The sequence below is a fragment of the Astyanax mexicanus genome, chromosome 4, assembly GCF_023375975.1.
Source record: "Astyanax mexicanus isolate ESR-SI-001 chromosome 4, AstMex3_surface, whole genome shotgun sequence".
In the NCBI taxonomy this organism is placed as follows: domain Eukaryota; kingdom Metazoa; phylum Chordata; class Actinopteri; order Characiformes; family Acestrorhamphidae; genus Astyanax; species Astyanax mexicanus.
The window spans coordinates 47,091,299-47,105,677 of NC_064411.1; the positions used below are offsets into that span (position 1 = coordinate 47,091,299).

Genomic DNA, 14,379 nt, shown 5'->3' on the forward strand with positions numbered 1-14,379 from the left:
AAATATGAATATAACAAATCAGTTAAAATGTATTAACTTTTAACCAGATACAACATGTCTCGGTATTAAAGCATTTAAGTGGTATTTCTAAAAAAGAACTGTGTTTTATAAATATATGTCTGACATGCCAAATTTGTGCTCTGCATCTAGCTAATATGCCTAAATAACTAATTAATTTATGTACATTTAAGATGGCCACAGGATAGGCGTGCTCCTATAATTTTTTGTCACAACAGGTAAATGCTAGCATAGCAAGTGAGCCATGGGGAAAAAAAAAACACTTATTTCTGCATTGTGCCCATTTAGTTGCGTTTCAGTCAGTTAGACTGGAGTGTATTCTGTGGTGAACAGAATATTAGCCATCATGCTAGGTAAGTGAAGTCCTCTGATTACCTGTGCAAAACTTTGTTTAATCATTATGACTGATGGTTTAAAATTTACTGTATGATTGACTTAAACGTATGTGCAGTATTTCCTTAGTCTGTAAACAAATTAAACTTTGTATGTGATGATTAATTCAGTTTTAAAATAACCCAGAATTTGATGGTATTGTAGCCACATAAACAAAGGACTTGTGCAGCTTAAGCAAATCCCTACCCCAAATCATACATAACGTTTTGACAAGATATAATGGTATAAAAAAGCGGATGCTGTTAAAAACGCATGGAACATGCTTGATTCCAGAATATATGTGGATAAGTAAATGTCTGCAAAAGTTTGCATATAAAGCATTCAACCCCCAGTAAACAAAGTTTAATGATTTTGTCTTTTAGTTAAATGCAGAAGCAATAAATAAGGTTAAAAGGTCATCTTCTCCTTTTATTTTAGAGGATGGCAGTTTAATTTGTACTGTTAGGACATGATCTTGTGAGGTAAGGTTGCGTAAAAAGATGCAATTCATTTAACAGACAGGAAATCAGTATCCTACTCTACTGGGATAATACATCATTCAGAGGAAATCACCAGTGTCCTTAACAACAACAATTATTATTTAAATTTTACTAAACAGGTTTGTTATATACAAAAATATTATTTACAAAAAACAACTTATAAAATAGTATAATTAGATGCTTTCAGTTCATACTACTGCTTTAATACTCAAAATAAAACCATAGCCGTTTGAATAATATTCATCTTTATTATGAATCTATGCCTTTGATTAATTTGCCAATTTCAAGCTCTACCAAGTGTGAGTGGGTCTCTGTGACCTAATTGCAAAGGTCTGTCTGACAGCATCGGAAGTTGAGGTTTGAGAGCATCTTCATGATTTCGCAGTCAGACATAGCAATGCACCTTCTGAAGCGGGAATCTGAAGGGGGCAAAAAGAAAAGAAAACAATCAATAATTAGTCCTAGTAAACCAGAAAAATCATAGTTTACATAGATTACTCAATGAATCAATTATTTCTATTCTTTTTTTTTTTTTTTAATGGACAAAGTTGATGGTGGGTTGTTAGTCCGTGCTCTTCAGAGACCTCTAATTAAGTGAAATAAAGCATGGCTAAATAGAAACACCTAAGCACTTTTTCATAAAAACAGCTCACATGGCATTCATTCACACTAGAGACCACAACTAAACATTTTAAAATGAATTAAAAAAAAAAAAAACAACAACGATGGAATGAGACCTTTTGAAGGAGTAGCACTAGAGCCTCAAAATCTCAGACTAAAACAAATACTTCATATTTAGCCTCCTCCATTCTGTTCAACAGTTAACTCACGCTAAACCTGGTCGTGGGTGCAGTGTTTATAAGCACCATGATTCCAACCTTACCTAGGCCAGCTTTCACATTACAGTACATAGAGCTGGGCGATTAATTGATTTTATCGATTAATTTGAATTTACAGTTAAGGACGATGTGTTCTTATGAAAATCTCTCTCCCGCACGCACCCCGCACCTCTCTCCCGCGCGCACCCCGCACCTCTCTCCCGCGCGCACCCCGCCCCTCCCTCCTCGCTGTAAGGTGTGTTTAAACCGGTTGCTTCTAAACGAAGCAGAACAACAAATTTATCTATTCACCTTAAACAGAAGCATGTAGCGGAGTGGGAGAAGTTATCATCTAATTTTATAGAACACTGGCACTTATTTAAAAGCTTTGTTTTGCAGTTCAAGCCCAATGGGAAAAACTCTTTACTTAATAGCATATTAAATTGTACTTGTTTTCTATTTTTTAAGTTTTATCAAAAAGGACACCATTTTATTTCTTTCTATTTGTTTTTTGAGGGTGGGTTTATTTATTTATTTTTTAAGTTTGAGGGTGCATTGTGTCAGTACCTAAACTTGTACCTTTGCTTGTTTCTGGTTGCACTTTTTTTTTAAAAATCATCCTTAATCCTTTATTTAGATTTTTAGGTGGGAAAAAAAATAGATTTAAATCGAAAATCGGAAAGAAAAAAGTTTTTTTTTGGGCCATATCGCCCAGCTCTAACAGTACGTTACATTTGGCAGACGCTTTTGTCCAAAGTGACTTACAATAGTGAAGTACAAGTAATAGAAGTTTCAAGGTAAAAACATATTTAGATAGGGCCTAAAGGAGGTCAAAGGGAAATAATGGGATAGAGGAGTAGAGAAGGGGAAGAAGGAAATGGTTAGAAGTAGTTAGTTTGTTAGCGGTGTTAAAATCACCTTTTATCATGCCTACTTCTTTCCAAATCTCTCAACCTGCTACTGTGTCTGTTAGCATCTCTGTGATCCCTGCTGGTGCTGGCTCTTGGCATCATGACTAACCTGCTTTAACCCTGCCTGCTGTGTCTGTTGACATCTTGCACACACAATTCTGTATATGATGTCACTGTCTCATTTCTTCCCCAAGGTTATATTAGTGTTCAGAATGTTGAATTTTGCACTATTACTCCAGATAAAGTATTTTGAGCTTGTTTTTGTTAAGTGTGTATTGAAGGTTATTGTTTACATTTATTCATGTAGCATAGCCTAGCCTAGCACTGTAAAAAAAAAAAAAGCTAAAATTGTTACAATTCACAGTACTTACAGGGGGCAGTGGTGAAAAAGGCAGAGATGCAGGCATCTTTCTTATAGCCACAGGTTTCTTTGGTGACACTGCAAGTGCTTCCAGCTCCAGATGTAATACAGTAGTTACATTTCAAGGCAGAACCTGCAACAGAATGAACAACGAGCGTTCATGAAGGAACTTTATTTTTATTATTGACTATTAAATGTCTTATTTAGACACCATAAACCCAAATACATTCATTATTCTGCAACTGTGAATACTCTCATTAACTGCATACTAATGTGTTTATAAAGTAATAGACTGTTATAAGAAACACAGGTATGTTATTTTCAGAAGATTCTAGGATACTAACGTCTTTAATTGAGATGTAAATATTTTATTTGGAATTTGGGAGAAATGTTGTGCATAGTTTATAGAATAGAACAACAATGTTCATTTTACTCAAACATATACCTATAAATCAGAGAAACTGATTCAGAAACGGATGTGGTCTCTTAATCAGAATGCTCTATATGTCACTGTGCGTGTGTTTTTTTCGCTTGCCCCTCTTTCCAGTGCAAGCTTGCTCTCTCTGTCACTCCATCACACGTTATTCGATGTTGTCAATTTTGCTGACTAATCGTTGCAGCCCTCGTAGAGTATACCATCTACACAGTGTTGCTAAACCTCTTATCTACAATATGCCAAAATTGTATGAATAGCATTTGCTGTATTTTTGCATAAAATGTGATCTACTTAGACCTTTTTAAATTTTTGAAAGCACTCAATAACTTGCAATAGTAATAAAAATTGATTGATTCCTACTTATGGGAGTGAAAGGGATGGTATGTTTTTTTTTTTGTTGGAAGGGCTTAAATTTATATACTTACCACTCATGATCAGCCCAACAAGAAGCAGAGTCACCAACAGGATCTTCATCATTCCACAGCAGAAAAAGACTTTTTTCTGTGACAGAAGCCATTAAAAAACTTTAATAATATGCAAGTTAATTTGCTCCTGTTAAGAGTGTATATTTAAGCTATTTCAGTTAAAATATACATCAAATGAATTATATAAGATGTCAGAATATATCTATTACTATTTATTATTATCTATTACGCACACACTAAAATAACTTACCTTACTTTGACTTCAGAGAAAGAGGGTGTTTCTGTCTGAGCTTTGATTGTGAACAAGACGTCCCAATGCTTCATCTTTCATTTTTATATGAAGGTCAGAGCCCGCCTTCTTGATCACATGACTTCACAGGCACCTGGAAAACCCATGATTTCACAATCACTAGAAAAGAGAACAATGATGATCATCCCTTCGGCTAGAATGCATGTTTAGGACTGCTCTCAGCAAAACAAACTACATTTTAAGATACCAGATTATTAGAAACACCCCACCATACCAAATTAGTGCAACTTTACAGTTATAGACAGTAAACCTTGTTTACATCCCAGCCTCAAGAAACAAAAAATCATGGTCGTCAACATTCAGTTTGTCATGCTCCCTTGAGGGAATGTTTGCTTTTCTTACTCCTGCACATTCCTCTGGAAATTCCCACTTATGTAGGGCAAAAATATTTTCTGTTAACTGACACAGTATCATTATTAATAACAATAACAAAATGTACTGTAAAAGGAAATTAATATTAATCATCATAATTATTTATTTTACTGAATGTCATGTCCGCTAATTACTGATGAGTAATACTAAGATGCACACTTTTTGTAACGTTCAGCTGACATTGTTAAGCTGGGGGGGGGGAGGGGGGGGGGTTGGGGGGTTAAAATTTCTACAGTGTTGGAAACTGCATGAATTCCCAGCTATGCAAACCAAACAGAGCTTTATTATAAGGAGTGGAATTTCCAGTGCCATCAGCCCCTCCTGTTCTAAAGTGAACTGGTACTTCTTCATTTTCGTGGAACAATAAAGTAGTGTATTCTGTATCAGACTCCTGAAAAGAACAGTAACGATGTTCACTGGCACGTATCAGTGAAAACTAACACCAAGCATCAGGTTCAAACAGTGAACAAAAACACTGTCTAGGGAAACACATAACCTAATTTCTTAGAAGATATGATTTAAGATTAGTGATTGAAGAATAAATAAAAACTGAACTTGGCAAACAATATTTGAGCAGTTGAGATATTGTCTATAGATGTAAATGATATTGTTATATAACAGTAATATAGAAATTAGTTTAAGTCAAGAGTCAAGAGGCTTTTATTGTCATTACATCTGAGTAGAGGTACACAGGTACGTTCCTCCTGAACCATGGTACAACATGGAACGACAAACAATAAACAACATAAAGTGCACGAGTGACGACAGTGCAACATAACTATAACACTAAATAACAGTAAATACAATAAATACAAAAGATGAGACAATTTAAAAGACATGACAGTGCAGTACCGATACGGTATAATAGTATAAGTGTATAGTAAAGTGTATAGAGAGGATAAGGTGCAGAGATGTGTAACATACTGTAACATATTGAACATATATAATCACAGCAGTTACTGAGGTAGAGAGTTTATAGTTTTTGAGAGTGGCAGCAAATATTGCTGATTGGAATAAAGACATTTCAGTCTATGTGTGCTGAGTGTGTGTGTGTGTGGTGGTGCAGTTCAGTTTTTGTGTGTAAATGTTGGGGGGGGGGGGGGGGGGGGTTAGTTTAGTTAGTTTGAGTGTGTTGGGTGGGGTTCAGCTCTGTCTCTGTGTGTTGAGGAGTCTGACTGCCTGGTGGATGAAGCTGTTGCAGAGTCTAGTAGTGGAGGCTCGGATGCTCCTGTATCTTCTGCCGGATGGCATCAGAGCGAAGAGTCTGTGTAAGGGATGAGTGGGGTCATCCACAATGCTGGTGGCTTTGCGGATGCAGCGTGTGGTGTAGATCTCGGTGATTGAGGGAAGAGAGACTCTGATCTTCTCAGCTGTCCTCACTATCCGCTGTACGGTCTTGCGGTCTGAGGTGTTGCAGTTCCCAAACCAGACGGTAATGCAGGTGCTCAGGATGCTTTCTACAGTCCCTCTGTAGTTAGCTAGTTTAGTGGTCATAAAACCCCAAAAAGATCTTGGACTTTTTTCTAACTTCGTTGTATTTTTTCTAACTTCGTTGTATCGACTAAAATTAAGAAGTTAATTACGATTTTACTATATGAATATCGTCCAGCACTAGACTATGTATTGACTTTCGCATTCAACCTGGCAGATACATACAAAGATTACACACACAATACAGTAACAAAGCTGAATATATATCTATGAATATGGAAGGTTACATTACAAAATTGACATTTACGTTATTGCATTGTTTTGATTTGCAATACATTATTGATGTGTGGTGTCAAATATCAATATTTTATTAAAAAAATGGTGCTCTACTCCCTTACACCAGCAAGATACATAAATCCTGGTAGTTTCTTATTTATGATAATTTTAGTCACTTCAGTAACAGATGACATGAAGTGTTGTACAAAATTTTAATATTTGTGATATTTAAACGCCTTTTTTTGGTCCCATTCATCCACATCTATTACGTGATTGAACCTGATTTTCAATTAGATGATCAGATCAAGGACATCCCCAGTTCAAACTGCTGTTATCAAAGCAAACTACTCTGAGATGGCAGTTTATAAGAAACATCATACCTGTCGTACTGTACTGGTACAATTTGTAGAACAACATACATTGTTTTACACCCATTCTGATCTCATCCAATAGTGGAAAAATAACTACTCCCTTTGACTAAATATACAGAATAAGACATAAGGAGCAGACAGTGTAAAAGTTTAGTCATGGTGATCAACAAGTCATTTCCCTTGAGGGAATAGGTCCCTCCCCATTCCCGAACATGCACCTAAAAATGCTCACTATGCAGAACAACCAGCTTTACTGTAACTAGTAGAAATGTTAATACGATCAGCACCTTCTGATAATGAACATATTCACACAAGCCAAACTGTATAAATAGTAGTAAAAATTTACTGTTATACTATCATTAATCTGCCTAATCTTATTCATTTGTTACATAACCCTTCCTAGAGTAGCAATGTGCTCAAGTCATCTCAGTTGTGTTGTCTTCATCTTGACATTCTGATTAAATCAACCACATTTATATGGTTACATCATTTTTAGACTTGACTCATATAGACTGACAAATAGACAGTGCACCTCAAACTCTCAGTATTATTCTTCAAGTCTTATTCTGTATACGATTTTTTCCTGTTAGTATTTAAACTACTAAAGGTAATCATTCATTTGATGACTTTTTAAATATTTTCAAAGACTTTTGCATCTGATTCTTACATTTAAAGACATTTTGAATCTTGCATGGACACGGTTTGCATTTCCCATTTTGCTCCTGGTGGACATTTACGAGATTGACGCAGCAGAATTTGGACACGACTCACCTGTTCAGTGTTTTAGGTCAGTTTGCTGCAACTCTAACAAAGCTTACCTGATTTATTTCTGATTCCGGAAATTTGTGACCGTGAAATCGTGAGTCATTTGGGGGTAAGGCTAACATTACATACGAAAAGTGTCAGAAACTGTTCACTGCACCTTAATGAAGTGAAACTGACTGGGGCTGAGTTTTCCGAAAGCATCTTTGCACCAAAATTACTCTTAAATTAACAAGCTAGCATTTCACTGAACAATCTCTCCACAAGTTAAGATCTTAACACTGAAATTCTTTTGGGAACTGGGGATTTTTCTGTAATTATGTTGTATTCAAAACCAAAAAATAAACATTAGATTACGGGTCATCAGTGCAGATTTGGTCCACTTAATCTAAATGTTTCCCTTTCTCTGTGTCACAGGTTCCACTCTTAAATGCTGTGTATCCAGAAACTGCACGAATCCAGTAATTTTTCTCCAGACATCAGTGTGTGCTTTATGGGGAGGAAGATACATTTCCCAGGTAAGCATTATTTATTTAGAGCTTTTGTTTGCTGGCTCAGGCTGGTGGCACAGTGGTGACCAGAATGCCATTTTATATACTGACATGCCAAAAGTCATGGGTTGGCAGTATGCATTTTGTTCATGAAATGTTAACTCAGGATGGTTTGAGAACACCAGCACCTGTCGTATATGTGGTAACATGACCGCTAGTGATGGGACGATACACTTTTTTCAGCTCCGATCCGATACCGATATAAAACTGATATAAGATTGCCGATACCGATACAAATACCGATACTTTTAGTTTATTAATAGTACTATGATTAAGGTTAAATAATGAGGCTGAAACAGACCACACAGCCCTTTTAAGAGTATCCACAGGTGCATTTAATGTAAATGCATTCAAAAGTCATTTATTTGACACACTTCATATGCAATTACACAATAGTTTCCTTTCAAATAAAATGTTTGAATTTTTATTAAATATACAAAAAAGTAAAATATTAAATACGTTAAACATTAAATTCAGGGCATTTTTTGCAACGGTTGTGCAGGAGACTTTTATTTTGACAGGTAGCATAGAGGATTAGCTGCAATAGCTAACGGCTAACTGGTGATGCTAACTGTTTTTCCGAGCTAAATTAATCACTGTTTTTTAATAACAGATTGATTTCTTAGTGCTGGTTAGGGTTGGTAGGATCTGTGGTTTGATATTAGATGTGGATTATGGCTGTAGTTCACTTAAGATAGTTATTTATTACATGGCTAACGGCTAAGTGGCAATGCTAACTGTATTTCCGAACTAAATTAATGACTGTTTTTTAATAACAGATGGTTGTGTTTGTGCTGGCTGAATATAGTTTACTCCAGTCTGTAGTTATAATACCTTCACAACACCGGAATGCAGCTGCTGTCAGTTCAGTGCTAGCTAGGCTAACAGACTGCTGGTGTTAATCTGTTTACCTCTCAGACGCTGACTTTATGTGTACCGTTCTGCTGTACAGCGTTTCCAAAGTGAAAACTCTCCAGATAATGGACTTTTTTTGTAGATAAACAGCTAAAGTTACTCAGTCAGCCGCAGACTGAAGCTGCTGGGGGTTCAGGGTAAACTGTTAAACTGGAATCCTGATCAGGGATGCGTTTTGTGTTAACGTTATGGCGGGTTTATTGTTCAGCTCAAGCTTTGGACTGGAATATGGATCGGTAAGTGGATCGGCAGCGCCCGCCCGATATCCGATTCGTCGGATTACGTCAATATCTGCCCCGATACCGATATTGTATCGGATCGGTCCCATCTCTAATGACCGCAACAATTTATATGCTGCTTACCTCTCAGCTTGTCCAGAAATGCATGTTAAAGAGGTGGATCCTTCTTAAGAGGTGGCTCATAGTGTGAATTACACTTCCTGACTGCAGAGGCAGTACAGGGAGAAAAAAAAATAGATTCTCACAATGCTGTTTTAAAGACGTAGTTCAAACAAAATCACATCTGATTCCATCCGATTTCTTCATGCAATAATATTTTCAATGAATGTAGTTGTAAAATTGTTTATTTTGGATGCACTGAAATAAAACCTTATGGCAGAAACGGAAACCAAACAAAAAGGAACGTTGCCTGTTAAAGAAAAAGCAAATACAAAATTTTAATTTAAATATTTTTTTATTTAAAATTTAAACTTAACGTCCAGCAGCAATACCAACAGAGCACAATTCAGCTTAAAAAAAATAATAATCATTGTTTGTTGTGTGTGTATATATAATTCTTTACTATTATTTGATCACCAAAATTTGTAGCTAAATAATTTCAGTTGCTGAATATTTTGTGCATTCATCATTTTATTCAGCAGTGATTATTTAGAAAAACAAATAATCAGATTATACATTTGCAAAGTTCTATTTGTTTCTGTCCAGTTTTGGGTAATTTAGCCTATGTGGTTTACAATTTGTAGTGCTGGGGGTGAAAAAACTCAATTTTTGGAGAAACAAATTGACAGTACAAAACTTTCACATTCATGTACTTTTTTCAGTTCTGGCAGTAGTTGGTAAGCTTGTTAAAAGCACATAGTTAACTTTTATGGGTTGTGGAAATTGCTCCATATTCACACATTTTCACTGAATTTTCTTTTTTGATAAGTTCATTTTCTCATGAACTTCACAGCAAACACAATTACAAGGCTGTAGGTTGGTTTGAGTTATATGGTGTAATAATTTAGCAACTAACTTTATTTGTATCTCCAGCATTCTTTTTGGTCTAGCCTGGTAAATTGGCACAACATGGCTAAAGTTAATTGATTTTTCACATTTATTCAGAAACTGTCATTATGTATTCACCAGATTAAAAATTGGACAATAATTGTCAAATGTTTGTTACAATTATAAGTCTACTTTTATCACTCCACAAATTCTGCTCCAGTCATAGCAATAACCCTCCCAACTTGTTCTGCTTGTCAATAATTCAGATTGATGCAGATAATTGAAACAAGTGAGTAAAAGAGAGAGACTGAGATACAGAAGATTCTCACCCTGTGTTTGATTTGCAGATTTTAAGTGAATTTTAAGAAATATCAAGGCATCTTTTTTGCTATGATACAGTATATATTTGAACATTTACAATATTTCTTCAAACAAGATGAACCAAAGCTGACAATACATTCTGGGCAATTCATCCAATGAACCCAGCACACGATTGTCACTGTGTTTCACAACAGAAATACACAGCGTGAATAAATAGTACACTAGACTGGTCTTATTTACAGTATAAACAAACAATATCATAAAGTCCAAAAAGCAAAAAAAAACAAACAAACAAACAAAAAAAACACTTTGGATCAATTGATCGTGGCGCAAAGTATGCAATGGTGGTTGCAATGTCAACTCTTTATGGAAGCCATGAAAAGCAAGCTGAGAGAAGAGTCTGTGTCAGGTTCAGACATGTAGCTTTACAACAAAGATAACTGAGTATTTTCAAGGATGGCTGAAAGAATAATTCATTAAATGAGAACATATCTGCCGTGATGACAATAAAATGTTAACCACAAAGGGCAGACTGCGCATTAGAGTAGATTTTCCTTTACTACTGAAATAAGGATCGTAAGCCAATTTTTAAATCATTCTAAACCTACAAATGTATTTTTTTTCAGCAGCTGACAGAATCTAAAATATAACCAGTCTGTCTCATTAGGTGACATTAAAGACATTACTATGTTAATTCACAGTGGACATTATTTACATACTGTTCCATAAAAAAAATCAAAGTCCATTTATGCCGTTTTCTAGAGCTTAGAGTTTACGAGGAGATTGTACTACATCTTTGTAAGAACAGAGCTCCATACTATTCTGCAGTTTAAAGTTCAACATTGTGAATCCAACCATTTTTATTGGTGTATATTGGTGAATGAGGCCCATTGTTAAGGCATACTGTCTGAGACAATATCAGTTACATCCATAAAGATGGCTTAGGCAGTGTGGAATGTTTCATGTTTTGCATAATTAGTCAAACAACCACTTGTCAATATGTACTTTGGGTAAAGATGATGGCTATTTCATATATCTTCATGCATTTGTATCCTGCATTATGTAACCTTGCCACTTTGGTAAATAGAAACCTCTATTTGTCTCTCTTTCCTCCAGTATCACACTTAGCACATATGCAGTTAGAATGTCTGAGAGTGCACAGACAAACAGCAAGTATATCTGTCTCTTAACCCTGTGTTCACACTAGCAGGTGACTGAGGCAGTAAAGTGATTAAGCAACGTTCTAAACCAACTGAACAAAAAAAATTCTCCTACCACATTTTGTTACTATTCCTAACAGTGTGGTTCTAAACATGAAAGATAGATAGGCTTATGGCCACCATTTCTTCTTTTTCCTGTTTTATATGGTCTATTTGACACAAACAGGGGCAATTCAAATAAATATGAAGCATGCAAGTAAAGGACTGCTTTGTAAGCAGCTTGCTAGATTAGCCAGCTTGCTAACTGGCCAAGCTGGTACAACAAACAAACTTGGGGTAAAGCAAGCAATCTGAAGCCTGCCAGTGTAAACACAGCTTAAGAAGTGAAATGAATTGAAATTCAAAATGAAATGAATTTGTATATATCTATGTAGACTATGGTTATACTGGTCTCTTTTTTATGTATAAACACTGTTACGTGTAAGTGCTTGCATGCTTGTTTTTATTCACTATGCTTTTTGTCTATGGCTGTGTTGTTAAGTGCTTTGAGTTTTCAGGAAAGGCGCTATATACATAAAATATTATTATTATTATTATTATTATTATTATTATTATTATTATTATTATTATTATTATTATTATTATTATTATTATTATGTAGCAAATGCTAATGTCATTGTGCTCACTCAGAAAAGCACCCGCAATGTCTGGTGTTAAGAAAAGGGCAGAATGTGTTCTATGAACTTTGAGACCCAGGAAGCAATATCAGAAGCAGTGACTGATACTTTAGTGACATTATATGAACCTTGAGTCTGAATGACTCAACATCTGATCGATGACAGTAAATACAAAAAACACATTTTCTCAGTTTCTCAGTTTGTCATTAGTTAAAAGAAAAAAAAGACAGAAATATGTTAAAATCATGTTTGGTAGAAAACTGACATGATATTTTTTTCCCCTTTTCTCTACCTTACTCTTCAGGGCTTCCACAAACTCTTTGTAAATGACCATATTAAGATTGATTTGCACATCAAAATAACATTTAATCTTGATTTTTGCCTAGTAGTGTCCACTCACAATTCAGCGCAGGTCAGTAAGAAATGAAATACACTACAAGGACGCACACAAAGTCTTGCGCAAAGCTGAAACATGATAAAATCTTGTGGCTGAAGACCGCAGAAAAGGCCTTAAACTCATAAGGGGTGAGGTGGACATCAGCTGCTTTACTTAGAATACACATTTCAGTTAGAGTGCAGAGGATGGCAGAACTCTCGGACGATATATTGTGCTCTTGCAGGTTGTTGAAGAAAGCCCAATTGGATAAATGAACATCTGTCTGTTTTGAAATATACAAGCATACTGTACACACACATCCGCAGGCATACACACACACATACACACACGCACACTGAACTGGAAAGAGCTGTCCACACACCGAGCGTCCACTGTGGCAAAATATCTCAAAGTGTTGTCAGAGTCTTTTGAGGGCTAGCACAGCTAGCCAGAGTTAAGATACTCCAAAGCCACTTCATAGCAGAACTTGTACTGGTCCTAAAAAAAAACAACAAAAAAAAAACACAAACATCGTTAGTCTGATGTTTTTGCTGTTTATAAATGTTTAATTCACTATGTAGTTCATTAATTACAGATTCTAATCCTGTATCTGTTTCTCTGATTATTGAATAATTTTTTAACCTTTCACCCTGTTCTTTAATGGTCAGGACCCCACAGAACCTGCCTGCAATGTTTCTGTTGGTTATCCTTCAACAGTTCCCACAGAAAGCTGCCCACAGCAAACTGTTGTCTGGATATTTTCTTGGTCTATTCTTAGTCCAGCAGTGAAACTGAGGTGTTTAAAAACTCTACCAGCACTGCTGTTTGATCCACTTGTACCAGTGCAACGTGCACTACTAACACATCCAAATCATATTTACTTTGTGGTAGTCATGCAGGGTCCTGACCTTTGAAGAATAGGGAAAATATCCTAAACAAGTGGGTAAACACAAATGTGTATTAGTTGTGATAACATAAACTGTGAATTTAAAACGTTGAACATTTTTATATGGGGACTGAAGGCTGATTTTCTTTATCTATTTCTTCCTTTCTGGTGTGTTTGTAGAAGTGCATGTTGCTGAATGATTATTGCCACAAACTTGTAAGGAAATTAGATAAAGTATTTGAGTGCTTTACCAGTAAGTCCACCATGTTGGGTTTGTTGTTCCTCAGTGTTTTGACAGCGTGGAACACGTCAACTGAACGCTGGTGTCGCAACATCTCACTCACAATGCTGATAGCACAAAATGTTCCGCTGCGTCCCCCGCCATTCCTGACACACCAGTACACACATAGGTCAGCAGTCAGATAATAAACAAATTTAACCCATATACAGGCACGCACACATTCAAATCCAAACAATTTATATGTAACACTTTGATGTAATGTAACTAAAATGTATTCATCCATGGACTCTTCCATTCTGCAACATTTACCTTAAAAAAAAAATACAATCTAGCTTTAATTTTGTGCTTTGGGTCACTGTCTTGCTAAAAAAACAATATTTGCCTTGGTCATAATTCTTTTGCACTGTAACAGAGGGTATAATTTATGTCATCATTTATTTGATCAATTTTACATGATATATTTTTATTTAATTCTGTAGAATATTTTTTCAAAAAAGCCAAATTATATTGACAAGTTTTCCATTTATTTAAAAGGAATAAATTGGAAAACATTGAAGGGGTGAAACCTTTTATAGGTACTGTGAATTGTATAAAGCATGAGCTCTCTGACTTGAGTGTGTTCTGCCACTAGAGGGAGATGTTTCTCTGAGGGGAAAAGCTAAA

The 14,379-nt window shown here is 35.7% G+C and overlaps 3 protein-coding genes across 12 annotated transcripts in view; 1 reads left to right on the forward strand and 2 right to left on the reverse strand.

Annotated features, from left to right (window-relative positions):
* The window catches only part of LOC111194535 (uncharacterized), a 62,944-nt gene that overhangs the window by 9,609 nt on the left and 38,956 nt on the right, over nucleotides 1-14,379 (forward strand). For all 5 annotated transcript variants that reach the window (XR_007438889.1, XR_007438888.1, XR_002651128.2 and 2 more), the window contains one exon: nucleotides 7,781-7,881. Coding sequence is in view for 1 of the 5 variants with exons in the window: in XM_022678938.2 (XP_022534659.2) it covers nucleotides 7,781-7,881 (101 nt within the window). In the remaining 4 variants the exon portion in view is untranslated. The remainder of the gene's footprint in view (nucleotides 1-7,780; nucleotides 7,882-14,379) is intronic.
* On the reverse strand, nucleotides 1,119-4,225 carry LOC111194536 (CD59 glycoprotein). Of its 2 annotated transcripts, none has more exons than XM_022678941.2 (4): nucleotides 4,092-4,225; nucleotides 3,842-3,917; nucleotides 2,991-3,113; nucleotides 1,119-1,309 (listed from the first exon to the last, which is right to left on the reverse strand). In XM_022678941.2, the coding sequence occupies exons 2-4, from the start codon at nucleotides 3,891-3,893 to the stop codon at nucleotides 1,209-1,211; spliced, it is 276 nt and encodes a 91-aa protein (XP_022534662.1). In that variant the 5' UTR covers nucleotides 3,894-3,917; nucleotides 4,092-4,225; the 3' UTR covers nucleotides 1,119-1,208. The 2 variants fall into 2 exon arrangements, with proteins under 2 accessions (XP_022534662.1, XP_022534661.1); XM_022678940.2 differs by having other exon boundaries at nucleotides 4,097-4,180.
* Nucleotides 11,020-14,379, reverse strand: part of LOC103037335 (receptor-type tyrosine-protein phosphatase mu) — a 255,198-nt gene continuing 251,838 nt past the window's right edge. For all 5 annotated transcript variants that reach the window (XM_022678937.2, XM_049478835.1, XM_022678936.2 and 2 more), the window contains 2 exons: nucleotides 13,727-13,862; nucleotides 11,020-13,087 (listed from right to left, as the gene is read on the reverse strand). In XM_022678937.2, coding sequence (XP_022534658.1) covers nucleotides 13,034-13,087; nucleotides 13,727-13,862 — 190 coding nt within the window. In that variant the 3' untranslated portion in view covers nucleotides 11,020-13,033. The remainder of the gene's footprint in view (nucleotides 13,088-13,726; nucleotides 13,863-14,379) is intronic.

Bases quoted from the DNA above. Each gene is read 5' to 3' on its own strand.
- LOC111194536 (XM_022678940.2), bottom strand. From the start codon at position 4,165: ATGAAGCATTGGGACGTCTTGTTCACAATCAAAGCTCAGACAGAAACA. The intron at 3,918-4,096 runs GTAAGGTAAGTT...CTTCTGTCACAG, and splicing joins CCTCTTTCTCTGAAGTCAAA to AAAAAAGTCTTTTTCTGCTG. The intron at 1,310-2,990 runs GTAAGTACTGTG...TGCCCCCTTCAG, and splicing joins CTTTTTCACCACTGCCCCCT to ATTCCCGCTTCAGAAGGTGC.